Source organism: Acinonyx jubatus, chromosome B4 (assembly GCF_027475565.1).
Source record: "Acinonyx jubatus isolate Ajub_Pintada_27869175 chromosome B4, VMU_Ajub_asm_v1.0, whole genome shotgun sequence".
In the NCBI taxonomy this organism is placed as follows: Eukaryota; Metazoa; Chordata; class Mammalia; order Carnivora; family Felidae; genus Acinonyx; species Acinonyx jubatus.
Genome location: NC_069387.1, coordinates 120099131 through 120113852, shown reverse-complemented (window position 1 = coordinate 120113852; position 14722 = coordinate 120099131). Strand labels below are relative to the sequence as shown.

At 38.9% G+C, this 14722-nt stretch overlaps 1 protein-coding gene and 1 non-coding gene across 3 annotated transcripts in view; both read left to right on the top strand.

The window, feature by feature from the left end:
* The first annotated feature begins 6047 nt into the window (after positions 1 to 6047).
* On the top strand, positions 6048 to 6153 carry LOC113602947 (U6 spliceosomal RNA). Its single transcript, XR_003424460.1, has one exon. It is a non-coding gene; the product is annotated as a U6 spliceosomal RNA (small nuclear RNA).
* A 1808-nt stretch (positions 6154 to 7961) lies between these two features.
* Positions 7962 to 14722, top strand: part of WASHC3 (WASH complex subunit 3) — a 46824-nt gene continuing 40063 nt past the window's right edge. For both annotated transcript variants that reach the window (XM_015068793.3, XM_015068792.3), the window contains exons 1-2: positions 7962 to 8120; positions 8699 to 8797. In XM_015068793.3, the coding sequence (XP_014924279.1) occupies positions 8070 to 8120; positions 8699 to 8797 (150 nt within the window). In that variant the 5' untranslated portion in view covers positions 7962 to 8069. The remainder of the gene's footprint in view (positions 8121 to 8698; positions 8798 to 14722) is intronic.

Below are 14722 nucleotides of genomic sequence, written 5' to 3'. Positions count from 1 at the left end.
GACTTCCTGGGGTCCTGAAATACTATAAACAGCTCCAAAAATCAAACTTGCCCACATAATCCTAACAGACATTGATTTCAAGTGTTTTACTAATAGCCTCTTCCTCCACCAAAATGCTGTTAACAGGTAGGAGGAATACGCCTCCAATGAACCCTTCTCTCCAATTCAGTGAGAATGGCTTTGAAGATCTCATTCAGAAATCTTGAGAGGGTTAAAAAGGTCCCAGATACATCAAGGTGTGCCTGTCATCTTGATATCTATTATGTGACCCCCAGGTTTGGCTCAAGTTCAAATGAGAGCCAGAATACTTCAACAATTCCTGCAACAACAGATGTTGACAGGGGTGCGGAGAAAGAGGATCTCCTTTGCACTGCTGGTGGGAATGAAAACTGGTGCAGCCACTCTGGAAAATAGTATGGAGGTTCCTCAAAAACTTAAAAATAGAACTATGGGTCCCTACGACCCAGCAATTGCACTACTAGGTATTTATCCAAGGGATACAGGTATGCTGTTTCAAAGGGACACATGCACCCCAATGTTTATAGCAGCACTATCAACAATAGCCAAAGTATAAAAAGAGCCCAAGTGTCCATCAATGGATGAATGGATAAAGAGGATATGGTATATATATATATACAGTGGAGAATTAACTCTGCAATCAAAAAAAATGAAATCTTGCCATTTGCAACTACGTGGATGAAACTAGAGGGTATTATGCTAAGTGAAATTAGACAAAGACAAATATCCTATGACTTCACTCATGAGGACTTTAAGATACAAAACAGATGAACATAAGGGAAGGGAAGCAAAAATAATATAAAAACTGGGAGGGAGACAAAACATAAGAGACTGTTAAATATAGAGAACAAACAGAGGGTTGCTGAAAGGGTTGTGCGAGGGGGGATGGGCTAAATGGGTAAGGGGTATTAAGGAATCTACTCCTGAAATCATTGTTGCACTATATGCTAACTTGGATATAAATTATAAAAAATAAATTCTAGAAAGTAAAAAAAAAAAAAAAGTTAACAATTCCTGCCTATGTGACATATAAGAGGCAAGACTTTCTAAAGTAGGATGTATTGTGGGAAAACTAATAGAACCTAGCCTGAAAAATAGAAGGGAGTAAAATCCTATTTTGAATGAAAATTTGGGATTTTAAGATGAATTTCTCAGTATAGTTCACCATTTCCATTTAATATTCCTATTGTAAATCCTCAACAATGTATATATTCACTCAATAGATATTAAATGTTCAGCCACAATCATTTGGGGTTCCTCAAAATTGTTTTCTATTAAAAAAGGCTTCTCATACTGGAAAATATTGTGAACCACTTTCCTAGACTGATTGGCTCATACCTTCTGGCCCTGCCATTTTTTAAAGGATAATAGCAAAGGTTCTAACAAGATCATTTTGGACTCTAGAAACAAGGCTACAAGAAGAAATGTTGATGTTGAACTTCCAGAGTAGTGTTAAGTGATTTTATGTGGTTGTGATTCAAAATAACCTGACCGCTTTAAGAAGTCCAGGTGCTGAGTCATTTACTGAAACAGCCAGGGGAGGTTAATTAAAAGCAGCTGATAGTGGCATCACTTGCTTTTTTTTTTTTTTGCTTTTTTTTTTAAGTAAATTGAGAGGGCTATTCTATGAAAAGGCCAGAGTGCTATAAAAGGTGTACAAAGCTAAGCAAAGACTCATGACTGAGGCCTACTCATTTATACTCCCACCAATGAGGAAAAAAAGCTGACTTAGTAAATTTAAAATAAAGTACCTTGGCAATATAAGAGTCATAATGGTCACTTCTCTTTTTTCATGTTTATTTATTTATTTTGAGAGAGCAAGAGAGCACGCACACATGAGCGGGAGGGGGGAGGGGTGGGGTGCAGAGAGAAAGAGAGAGAGAGATTCCTAAGCAGGTGCCTCGCTGTTAGCAAACCGAACACTTAGATCATAAACTGAGCCTAAATCAAGAGTCAGACACTTAACCCACTGAGCCACCCAGGTGCCCCATAATGGTTGTTACTTCTAAGAAGAGTGACTGTGCATGACATTTTTCCCTCCTATGCTTTTTTTAAGTTTTCCATGATAAATAGTTCACTTTTCTTTTTTTTTTTAATGTTTATTTATTTTTGAGAGAGAGACAGAGCACAAGCAGGAGAGGCAGAGAGAGAGGGAGACACAGAATCTCAAGCAGATTCCAGGCTCTGAGCTGTCAGCACAGAGCCCGACACAGGGCTTGAACCCACGAACCACAAGATCATGACCTAAGCCCCCTCCCCACCGCCTGGCGCCCCAGTACTTCACTTCTATAATAAGTTCTTTTCTTTTTTTTTTAATGTTTTATTTTTTGAGAGAGAGAGAGAGAGAAAGCACTGGGGAAGAGCAGAGAGGGAGGGAGACAGAATCTGAAGCAGGCTCCAGGCTCCAAGCTGTCAGCACAGAACCCGATGAGAGGCTCAAACTCATAAGCCATGAGATCCTGACCTGAGCCAAAGTCAGATGCTTAACTGACTGAGCCACCCAGACGCCCCATAATAAGTTCTTAACTTAAAAACCAGATAGTAACTAACATGTGCATGGCACTGTAAATAAATGGAAACTGGCTTCTGATCTCAAAGAAATTACAGAGGTTTACAATACCCCACTTGGTCACAAAAAGATAATGGTAGCGTGTGTTAGGTATCGAATTGAGTGATGAAAGCAAGAAGTGTTGTAAGGATTGAAAGAAGAGAAATGGCATCAACTTCTAAGTCAGGAAAGTTCCTCTGAAGGGGGCTGCAGTGCGTCAGGGGTTACTAAAACAGGAAGTTTGATTGAGAGTGTGGATGAGGAGTAACTAGACACACCCCTTCCAAATACCCTCCCACCCCCCCCCCAACCGCTTGCATAGCCATACAGCTGCTCCTTCCCCTCTGATCACTTCTCGAGAAATTGAATGAGACTGTAGACTCAGGAGTAGGGTGCCTTGCTGAAACTATTACCTAAAATCCACATACTGAAAGGTGAGTATTCTCACTATTTTCTTAGATTCTGTATATGTCTTTTTAGCATCCATCACTAATTGTGATGGGCCAATTGACTATATATTTTTTAATTGCCTATATTCTTGCGACTCTGGCTTTTGTGACCTCAAGAGGAGAAACTGCCTCTTCCGGGGCTGGCTAGTTCCTAAAAATAGTAAAACAACTTACTTGGAAATACATTTTTCATATGTAAACCAATCAATCTGGAGCCCTTATCTAACTCTTATACACCAAGCCAACATTCCCCCTGCCCTATATCAACTCAGGGCCAGGTACAGAGAGCTACGGGCAGCTCCCATGCCTGAAAGCTCACCAGAATCATTCACACTAGCCAGGCCAGTCTTCAAATGCTTCCTCTGCCCTGCTTTTCCTTTCCCACAGAAACCCCAGTAAAGACTCTGGCCTGTGCTTTCCCCTGGCTCCTGCTTCTGTCTGCCTCCTTATCAAAATCTTGCATTTTCCTGTGGCCCTGTGTGGCATGGTGTGCCCCCTTCTTTTGGGAAATGTAAGGAATAAACTCTCAATAGCATTACTCTGTCATCACTTAGTCACCTCCATAAATTAAAACCGGTGGGTACAAATGCAACAGTGAGAGCTTCCCCCACTGGCCCCTTCAAAGAAAGCAGGATCATTACTAAGCTATTTGCTGTTTTATTGGGGACGCCTAACTACCTTTAGATCTCTTCCCTTGAGATAGCTTTCTAGAGAAGAATCCAGTTCCCTGCCAGTAGGCTATAGGCCTACAACTCAACTATCTGAGTCTGGAAGTTTGAAAAGGCAAAACAATTAAAAGAAGTAGCCAAGACATTTAATTCTTAACAGATTTGAAATAATTAGGCTAAAATTCCTTCCCTTAACCAAGTCCCAATAGATAATTTGTATCACCTCATGAGTGATGGGGTGGTGAGAACAGATAGGAGACATTTAATTTTATTTTCCCACTTTTATGAAGAAACACCCCACCCCTCTATTCATCCTGTAGCAGAGCAGGAAGAAATGCAAAAGAAAAATAGGAACCAAATTCTCCTTGTTCCACTTACCTAAGAACTTATCCATGATAAAACTAAAGTTATTTTCTAGTGATCTGTGAAAACAAACATACTATTGAAAAATTCTTAAGATTTTTTTATTGAATGGATGTATGCAGGTGATATATATATATATATATATATATATATATATATATATATATATATCTCCCCTTTGAAATAAGTATTCATTATAGTCTACTTGTTTCACTGCCTCCAAAATTCACCATAGTAAATGAAACCTGGTAATACATTTCCAATGAAAGCCTGGAGGAAGAAGTACATACTTCAGAGGATTTCTGGCAGTTGGCCAAGACTTCTAGCTATAAATTGTTTGTAGTAGTCCTGGAAATTCAGTTATTAAACTGTGAATGGCACTGCTTATCAGGAGCTGTGGATGACTGATGAGCAGTAATCATCAAGGACCCCAGGAGGCAGAGAGAAGCAGCCAGTCTTCTTTCTGTTAACTAAAAATCACATCTAACGTTACATTTGTCTTTTTTTTTTTTTTAAGAAACCAAACCAGTTTGAAAAAAAAATTTGTCACCTGGCTGACTAAGAACAAGTTCATGTTTCTGTAGTTATATACCATCTGTATGCATGCCTACTACTTACAGATGACATACATAACCATGAAGTGACTGTCTGGTTTTTTGGTTTTTTTCCTATCACTGGGAGCCTCTCCTGGCTCTGAAGAGGAAGGCTAGGCTGGCCAGTTGGGGACTGTGCTCAAGGGTGGCTAATTGAATGAGTTTACTCAGAATTATGAGTGCGGTCTAAATCAAAGATCAAGTGGAAGATCAAGTACGATATGGAAGCACAAGGGTCATTAGGCCCAAATGTCATTTGACAGATACTTAAGGATTTACCTTCGGTCAGTCATTGGGCCAGGGCCTTACAGGTGAATAAGGCAGAATCTCTGCCTGGAATCAACAGTCTAGTAGACATTTAGGCAAACAGGCAAGTATAAAATGTGCTAAGATTGGGGAGCCTGGGTTGCTCAGTCAGTTAAGCACCCGACTTCAGCTCAGGTCATGATCTCACAGCTTGTGAGTTCAAGCCCCGTGTCGGACTCCGTACTGACAGCTCAGAGCCTGGAACCTGCTTCAGGTTCTGTCCCTCTCTCTCTCTCTCTCTCTGCCCCTCCCTCACTCGCACTCTATCTCTCCCTTTCCCCAAAATAAATAAGCATTAAAAAAAAATTCTAAAATGTGCTAAGATAAAGTGATCCGGAGGATGCTAGAGAGGCATATATTCAGAGGAACAGTTAGCCTAATGTTGGCAGATCCACTTCTCTAAGGATAGGACGATAAGGCTTCTGCTACTTGTTAGGATGAATAAAGATGCAAGAAAACCTCTCACATCTGTTGTAATGATGACCAGATAAAACAAAAATCATACTTTTCCATGGGGCTGTTGGAAAGCAGTGGATGGAATAAGAGCTTAATGAACTAAATTCTATAGAGATGTCTGGGTCTAGAGGGACAAAAACAAATCACTTAGGCCTACATCCCACCCCCAAGGTTGTTAAGAAAGCAGCAGTAGAGAGAATACACTAAGTCTTGCACATTCTCGTGGTGCTTGGATTCCTGGGCCTTGCTGAAGTCGAATACAAAGGCGAACCAAAATGTTCTGAAACCATAGACCATTCCCCTCTAACTCAAATATTGACAAGATAAAGAGCTCAAGCCTTTGCAGGAGACCAGGAGTTGGGCTAATTCCAAGTGCACTCAATCTAATTAAAACTATAGCCTAGCACCAGTTCAACTCAGGTTTTGAAGGAGTTCCTCACTTAATCTCCATTGTTCCTTTTTTTTCCCCCCACCATTTCCGGAATAAAAATTAAAATTATGTAGCATCCCCTAATGTAGGCAATATAACACATAATCAAGAAAAAGCCAACAGAAGCAGACATAATAGCTGAACCAGATATGAGAATCATTAGATAAGAACTTGAAAGTGACAATTATAAATTAGTTTTAAAAAATATATACAGGGGTGCTCATTTTGGCAGCACATATACTAAAATTGGAATGATACAGAGAAGATTAGCATGGCCCCTGCGCAAGGGTGACACGCAAATTCGTGAAGCTTCCATATTTTTGAGGACTTTAAGATACAAAATAGATGAACATAAGGGAAGGGGAGCAAAAATAATATAAAAACATAAAGGGGGACAAAACATAAGAGACTCTTAAACATGGAGAACAAACAGAGGGTTAATGGAGGGCTTGTGGAGGGGGGATGGGCTAAATGGGTACAGGGCACTAAGGAATCTACTCCTGAAATCATTGTTGCACTATATGATAACTAACTTGGTTATAAATTTAAAAATAAATTAAATAAAATGGTTATACACACACACACACACACACACACACACACACACACACACACATATATATACAGGGCAAGATGGGTGCAGGGAATTTCAGGAGAAAAATAGAAACTCCTAAAAATGGACATTTTAGAACTGGAAAATCTAAAATAAAAATTCATTGGATAAGTAGTTTTATAATAAACTGAACACTAGAAAACAAGGTATCAGTAAGTTTGAAGATAAGTCGATAAGAATTATCTACTCTGAAGCACAGGGAGAAAAAAATGAGCAGAGCATCAATGAACTTTGGACAGTGTCAAGTGATCTAACATACATGTATTTTGGAGTTCCAGAAAAGAAGAGGAAATGTGGCAGAAAAAAACTTTGTTTTGAAAACTTAATGACCAAAAAATATTCCAAAATTTAAAACATCAAACCACAGATGTGAGCTCAGCAAATTTGAAGAGGGATAAATACAAAGAAAATTACATCCAAGTTCATAGTATTCAAACCGTTGAAAACAAGGATAAAGGAGATGAGAATGAGTAGGAGTTAGGCAGGGGTGGTCAGGGAACAAGGGAGATTGTTCTAGGCAAAGGAGACAACATATTTAATTCCCAGAGCAATTCCTGGTTTCAAGAACTTAAAGAAATTTGGGGGAGTTAAATGGAGGGAATAGTGAGAAGTGAGGTTAGAGAGGTGAGCAAGAGCCATACAGAGGGCCTTGTAAGCACATTAAACTGAGAGAAATGAGAAGCAAAATTATATCCTGTGTAATATAATCAGGTTTGTCTTTTAAACAGTCACTGTATGGCTACGATGTGTTTCAGTTAGAGCAACACAGATGGAGGCAGGAAGAGGCTATTACAGAAACCCAGGCATCAGAGAATGTTGGAACTTGAGATGTGGCTGTATAGACAGAAAGTTACAACGAAGGGGATCACATGTTGGTTTGGTGGCTGTTCCTAGGTCCTATAGGTGCTAAGCCGAACCGTCAAAATCTGAGCCAAGATCTTCAAACCCCTTGATGCAAAATTCTGTCCAGGTGTCTGTCTGTTGTACCTTTTTGATGATCTAAGTGAAAAACAAACAAACAAACAAACAAACAAAACCACTTTCATCGGTTTTTGCCTCACTTGTAGCATTTGACATTTTATTTCATGTTTAAAGTCCTTAGGAAACAAGTTTTGTGTCCTGCTTCAGGGCATTAACCTCTCCAGCGCAGCAGGCTAAACCTGACTCAATCTTTGTATTCCCCACAGGACCTAAAGGAGAGTACCCAGGATTTAGCAGGATTTTAAAAATGTATAGGTTTTATTAACGAATGACTTTGCAATTCATATGACAGGACTAAGCAGGAATAATCTTACCCAGACTCAGTGTTTTACTTTTTTTTTTTCTTTTTACCCCCTTTTAAAGAACTTTACTGCTAAACCTACAGTCTTGCCCCACCCCGCGCGCGCCTTTGCGTCTGACGTAGTCACAATCCCGATTTGAACTACCAATCCCAGAATGCCGCGCAAAGAGCCGGGTTCTACGGGAGCAGCGGCGTGATTGGCAAGCGGAGGCGTTTCCTTCCGGTGGGAAGGGCCCTGGAGGCGGGGACTAGGGGGAGGTGTTTGGACATTATTACCGGGTTGGGCAGGCCCGGTCTGGGAGGGGTTTGTGGGTGAGCCCTGGGTCCCCCGCCCGCTGAGGAGATGGATGAGGACGGGCTTCCTCTCATGGGGTCAGGCATAGACCTGACGAAGGTTTGTAAACGACCGAGTTGAACTTAGGCGACCTGGGAGGAGGATGGGGAAGGAAACTTGGGTTCCCAGGGACACACCACCTCTCCATATCCAACCCTGTCCCTGGCCCCGGGCCTCTCTGGTCCTGCCCTCGGGAGGGAAGAGTCCCACAGTTCACCTTAAAAAGGGGTCCCTCCTGATCCGTTTAAAGGGGTGGTGTACTTTTTCTGGTCTTTGCTTCCCGTATTAGGAGTCGCTCTACGCTCCGGTTACACGACGGCGATAGGAGCAGGTTGCGACCTCTAACCCTACCTCTTTTATATGGCCCGCAAGTTTTGTGTGTTTATGTGTGTTGCCTTTTATCTGTTAAAGTTCACGTTTGTGAATCCAAAGCGCATACTCAAACTTTGTGGCTTCTGTCATCAGACGCCCCACCCCACAGTTTAGGAAAACGAGTTAGTGACTATTCGTAGTACTTAGAGTAACTCATATAATACAGCAAAAATGCCCCGTTATTATTATTATATATAATTGACGTCAAAGGGTTTGCACGGTGTACTTCCTCCTGTACAAATCATGTTTGTTTTTACATGACACAGGTGCCAGCTATTCAACAGAAAAGAACGGTGGCATTTCTAAACCAATTTGTGGTGCACACTGTACAGTTCCTCAACCGCTTTTCTACAGTTTGTGAGGAGGTAGGTCTGGTGATACTGGTTTAATGAGGAGCCTAGAAATCATCTTGTACTTTTGGAGGTGGCAAATGAGTAAAACAAGAACTGCAGTGTAGGTACTCATGTACCATGACCTCTTGTCATCCAGTTATTGGGATAACATACCTTAAATCCTCTTTGATTCTATATCATCAATCTTGCACCCCACCTCTGCTGAATTAATTTACTAGAGGCCTTTGTGACATAGTTCAGTAAGGCTTATGTGCTTAAAGAGAACAAAAGGAATAACAGGGTTTCACAATTGAAAACATTTTTTTTAATTTTGAAATTTTACATGTTTTCGCCAGAGATGTATATTTTTACATACACATAGTTTTCAGTCTATATTAAAATTATTTTACATTTCTTGATCCAGAAGATGGTTGGGGAAGTAGCCTCGAAACATAACTTTAGTATCAAATATAATTATGAAAATAATGAAAATACTTTCAGCAAATGACTTGTGAAGTGAGGACTGAGTACCTAGTTTAAGGATTAGATATCAGATTCAAGGAGCCCTGTTTTTTCTTAAAAAGCCAAAAAAAAGAGAATGGGGAAGAAAATGGGAACCCTGGGTTGAAGTTGGATTTAAAAAGGAGAAAGAGGAGTAAAATGAGATCATACACAAGTCAGTCACTAAAAATAGTATTTAGTTCATTCGGTCTTATTTATAAGGTATAGCTTTCGCAAGTAGTTTTTGTTACACGTGTTGTTATTAACAAAAATTGCATGGAGACAGGAAAACTATTTTCATTTGTATAACATCTTATTTTTGTCTACTCAAAATCTCTTCTGCCTTCTCACTAAAACAAAAGAAAGTGAACTATGATGATAATCGGTAGAGTAAGAGACTCAGTTCATTATATTTTATCTAAGCACCAGAGGCTAGGCGCTTGCTTCCAGGAGTTTTATCTCCTACTACTGCTTCTCTAAATGGGATATAGAATTGACTGACTAAAGAGCAGTAAGCCAAGGATTTAGTCCTTCATTTTTTATACCAGGGTAGGGTGGAGAGAGACAATTCAAGGATCGGTAGCAGAGAGGAGCAAATACTCCATCCACATGCTCCTTCTCACCAGGTTAAAAAAATAAAACAACCAGCAAACACAGCTATGAGGGCAACTTGATTAAGCTGCCCTGAGGCAGGGATAGCCCCTCACCTTTGTAGTGCTTAACAATTTCACTGCCTAGGAAATGAGTGCTATTTACTGAAGACTAAATCCAGTATAACAATAATCCTGTCTTGTTTATTGCTTGCTTATGCATTACCAGAGCCTCCTGATTCACTCTTTAACCCACTCTGTTCCTCTCTCAAATTTCCCTCAACTGTTTTGAGTATTTCACTATTCCCTGGTTCTTCCCTGAACCCTAGAGAAAAGTTTGTTGACCAAAAACTCATGAAGTTTACAGGTAGTTTATCGCCTTTTTCTCCTTAATGGGTGGTGGTCTAGGGTTGACTCTAGTGACTATAACTCATTATTTACAATTCATACTTTAGCAGTTTGGATATTTATGTCAGTTATAGACTGTTGGCTTGGTGTGATGACAATAACTAATATTTATTGTGTGCTTACTCTGTAGGTATTGTACTATGAGCTCTACATGCATTTCATCATCACAGCCCAGCCCTGTGAGAGAGGTCCAATTATCTCTTTTTTAGAAATACAGAAAGTGAGATGTAGAAAGATTTAAATCATTTGCTTAGTCGTTTATTCATTCTTTAGGCATGTATTTGTTTACACAGTATTTATAGCTGCAATTGTTACTCTAACTTACCCACACTCACACAGCTAGAAAGTAACAGACTTGGAGTTCCAGCTCTGATCTAATAACTGTAAAAATCAAAAGCGTTTCACTCTTCTGTTACGTTGCACCTTCTGATCTGGGTAAGAGGCATGTTTACATCATTTTCAAGTGAGAGACTGCAATGAGCTATTCAAAATTTATTTTTTAGATTTGTATTCTCTTTTTTGTTATGCCATATCCTTTGATGTTATGTCTTTTTCGATATGATATGATATATGATATGATATGATATGATATATTCCAAGGACATAACATACGTATTCAAACATCAAATGCTATTTTTTTCCCTTGAGTTAAGATCAATGTGATTTTTCAAAATGGGTTGTCATTTGTCAATAGCACCTGTTAGACCTGTATTCCTTGTTTAGTTAAAGCCTTAAGCAAGAGCCAAAATGACTGTTTTCCTGAGCAAAATAGGAAACTTAGGTGCTATTTTTTTGAATTGGAAATGAACGGGGAAAGAAGAAAACCTGGGAGTTTTATCGTTGTTGTTTTTTGTTTTTCATATAATCTGGTTTGAACCAAATACAAACTGTAGCAACTTCAATCACAGCTAAACTCAAACTGGAATTAAATTTGAAACAAATGATAAGGGCTCTTTCTTCATCACTAATACTGGTTTTGCAGTTCTCTAATAAAGAGAGGAGTGAAGGGCAGCCTGGGTGCCTCAGTTAGTTGAGTGTCCGACTCTTGATTGCAGCTCAGGTCATGATCTTATGGTTCTTGAGATCCATAGAGCCCTGCTCCAGGCTTTCAGCAGAGAGGGCGGAGCCTGCGTGGGATTCTCTCTCTCCCTCTGTCTCTGCCCCTCCCCTGCTCCCTTTGCATGCTCTCTCTCAAAATAAGTAAATAAACTTTTTAAAAAAGAAAGAGAAAAGTGAAAAACTTAACTTTTAAAAAACTTTCTGGATACCAGAGTACTTTGTAACTCTTCTAATGACTGAAACCAGGGTGAGGAGAAAGGTTGGAAGCCAGAGAAAGGAAAGTAGTTGAATCAGACCCAAGTTACAAAGTTCTTTCTTCACAAATCCCCAGTATTTCTATTCTGGACACTACTCAGAAAAATCTTATGGTGGCCCATCGGGTGTGCAAATTTAAAATGGGATGGGGTAGGAAGTGCAGTGTAAGTTCTGTGCATATCATAGATAAAACTGAGCAGAAATTTAACCTTATAATGAATTTTAAAGTCAAAGGTATTCTGTAAACAGGGCAATCATATGTGTTAATTTTGACTCAGACTTGTAACATGTGTAGAATACTGACTTTTTAATCATTTTTTAAATATTCCAAACTGTTTTTTTTTTCTAAATTCTTTAAGAATAGGGAAAAAATGCTGGGGATTCTCACATAACGTAACAAATTTTAGAGTGCTTACCTTCTGCATCCAGTTTTTAATCCCACCATCAGACTTAACCTTCAACCAAATAATCTTGCTTAAAAACTATATTTACTGCTACAACTTTTACAACTGCTGGGTTTAAGTGTCAGATGAAGCTTAATAAAACCACTGATTGCTTCCCTCTCTCGCTTATAGGAGATAATCGACCCAGTGTGATATACCAAGAGATCCATTATTTTAAAATGTTGTTTCTCTTTTTGAGACTTGGATATGCAAACTGGATATTTTACAAACCTGAAAAACCACAGTATTTTATTTTTGTTTCCGTGTTCAACTATTAACTCCATATTTATTTCATCTTTTTTTTTTCACTTTAATGAAATGCACTTCTTTAGAAGTAGGTGGGTGATAAATCAAGAAATTTTCAGCTTATCTGACAAACTTCAGGTACCTTGCAAATTACCCTGTTGTCCCAAATCAAGGCATTTCAGGTTTGCTTTAAATCCTTATAAAGATAGGAGTGCCTGGGTAGCTTAGGCTCAGGTCATGGTCTCAAGGTTCATGGGTTCTAGCCCCCCATTGGGCTCCGTGCTTAGGGCTCTGTGCTGACAGCTTGGAGCCTGGAGCCTGCTGCAGATTCTGTGTCTCTGGCTCTCTCTGACCCTCCCCCGCTCACGCTCGCTAGCGTGTTTTCTCTTTCTCTCTCTCTCTCTCTCTCAAAAATAAACATTAAAAAAAAATTAAAAAAATAATTCCAGATAAATAACATCTATTTTAGAAATTAGATCAGAATAATTTGATTCCTTTTTTTTTTTTTTAAAGCACAGTAGCATCTTAGTTTTCATGAGAAATGGATTGATTACTTACTAGCTTTGAATAACAAAATTTCTATCTATGCAGTGCCTGGGAATTTTCCATCTTGGTGTGCATATTTTTTAATTTTATATATATATATATATATATATATATATAATTTTTTTTTAAGAAAAGATTTAGGTTTACGGCAAAACTAAGCAGAAAGCATTGAGTTCCCATGTGCTCCTTGCCTCCCAGAGTTCACCAACCACAACATCCCCCATTATCAACATTCCCGTCAGTGTTGTACATTTGTTACAATGTACACTGACACATTATCATCACCCAGAGTCTATGGCATCATGTTCTAACAATGTATGATTCTTTAAAACAATGTAAAAATTCTTTCTTTCAAAGATAGTTACTATCTTTGTATCTCGATTTGGAGTGTTTAAGTTCAGATGCTTTTACTTGTATGAAAACTCAGTTTTCTGTTCTTTAAAATTGGCATGGTAATCATTCCTACTTTATGCATTTGGTGTGAGATTTCAATTTTTTTTTTAATGTGTTTTTTATTTTTGAGACAGAGAGAGACAGAGCATGAACGGGGGAGGGTCAGAGAGAGGGAGACACAGAATCCGAGGCAGGCTCCAGGCTCTGAGCTGTCAGCACAGAGCCCGATTTGGGGCTCGAACTCACTGACCTTGAGATCATGACCTGAGCCGAAGTCTGAAGCTCAACCGACTGAGCTACCCAGGTGCCCCTGGTGTGAGATTTCAAATGATACGTTGCATATACGGTGTAGCATATAACGTGGATGCTGGGGCCTTTACGATGCTGGTGATTATTGCTTAAAAGTACATTTATATGGGGGCGTCTGGGTGGTTCAGTTGGTTAAGCATCCAACTTCAGCTCAGGTCATGATCTTGTGGTTCGTGAGTTCGAACTCCACATCGGGCTCTGTGCAGACACTGAGAGCCTGGAGCCTGCTTCAGATTCTGTGTCTCCCTCTCTCTCTACCCCTCCCCTGCTCACAGTCTGTGTCTGTCTCTCTCAAAAATAAACATTAAAAAAAATTTTTTAAGTGCATTTATATATCTAAACAATTTTTAATTCATCTTTTTCTGTATTCACTTTAATCAAACCAATGCATGTATTTATAAATAAGCTAGAAATTATCTTACTTTACAAATTAATTTGTTGTAGGATTTCTGCAGTTACTAAGCTTCTCTATAAAATACTGATGAAATCTGCATAAAATGTAATTTTCATGACTTCCAGGAAAACACTTATAATTTGGAGAATTCATTCATATGTTTTGTAAACCAGTATTTGTATTTACATTAAAGACTTATATGAACAAATGCTAGAAATCAAAGTTAAAAGAAATGAAAGCTTTGAGTGCCATTAAAACTAGATTCTAATGTTGGAACTAAACATTATAAAATAAAATTATTATAGAATAAAAAATTGTAGCTTTGTAGATACCAGGATGCTCATCTTAAAAATGTCTTGTGAAGCTCTAACTACATTGTGACTGCATTTCAGTTTTTTTTCCCTCTAAATGTGGGCAAAATGACCATTGCTTGTAGTGTTAAAATTCTGCTTGGGAGTTAGTCAGGATCTTGATAATAACCCAGAAAAAAGTCAGGATGCTGCACATCTGCCAACTGTCAATGGGCCAACTGCCTTGGACTAGGTCACTGAATATAATAATGTTTAGGATTCGGGAGTTTTAAATAAATGCTCTTATGAATCATATTTTATGGTGTTACTTTTACTTGTGTGCCTATGTATAGTGTATATATACACACGGGTAATTTAATTCTACAGAATAACTAGAGCATGGTAAGCTTTTGGTTCTGTTTTTATCTTGGATTTTGATGGTAGGTTGATTCCTTTTGCTTTTTAGTACTCTAATTTTTTCTCTGTGTTTTACTTCTTTCCAACATGAACTGCTCATCTTTTAA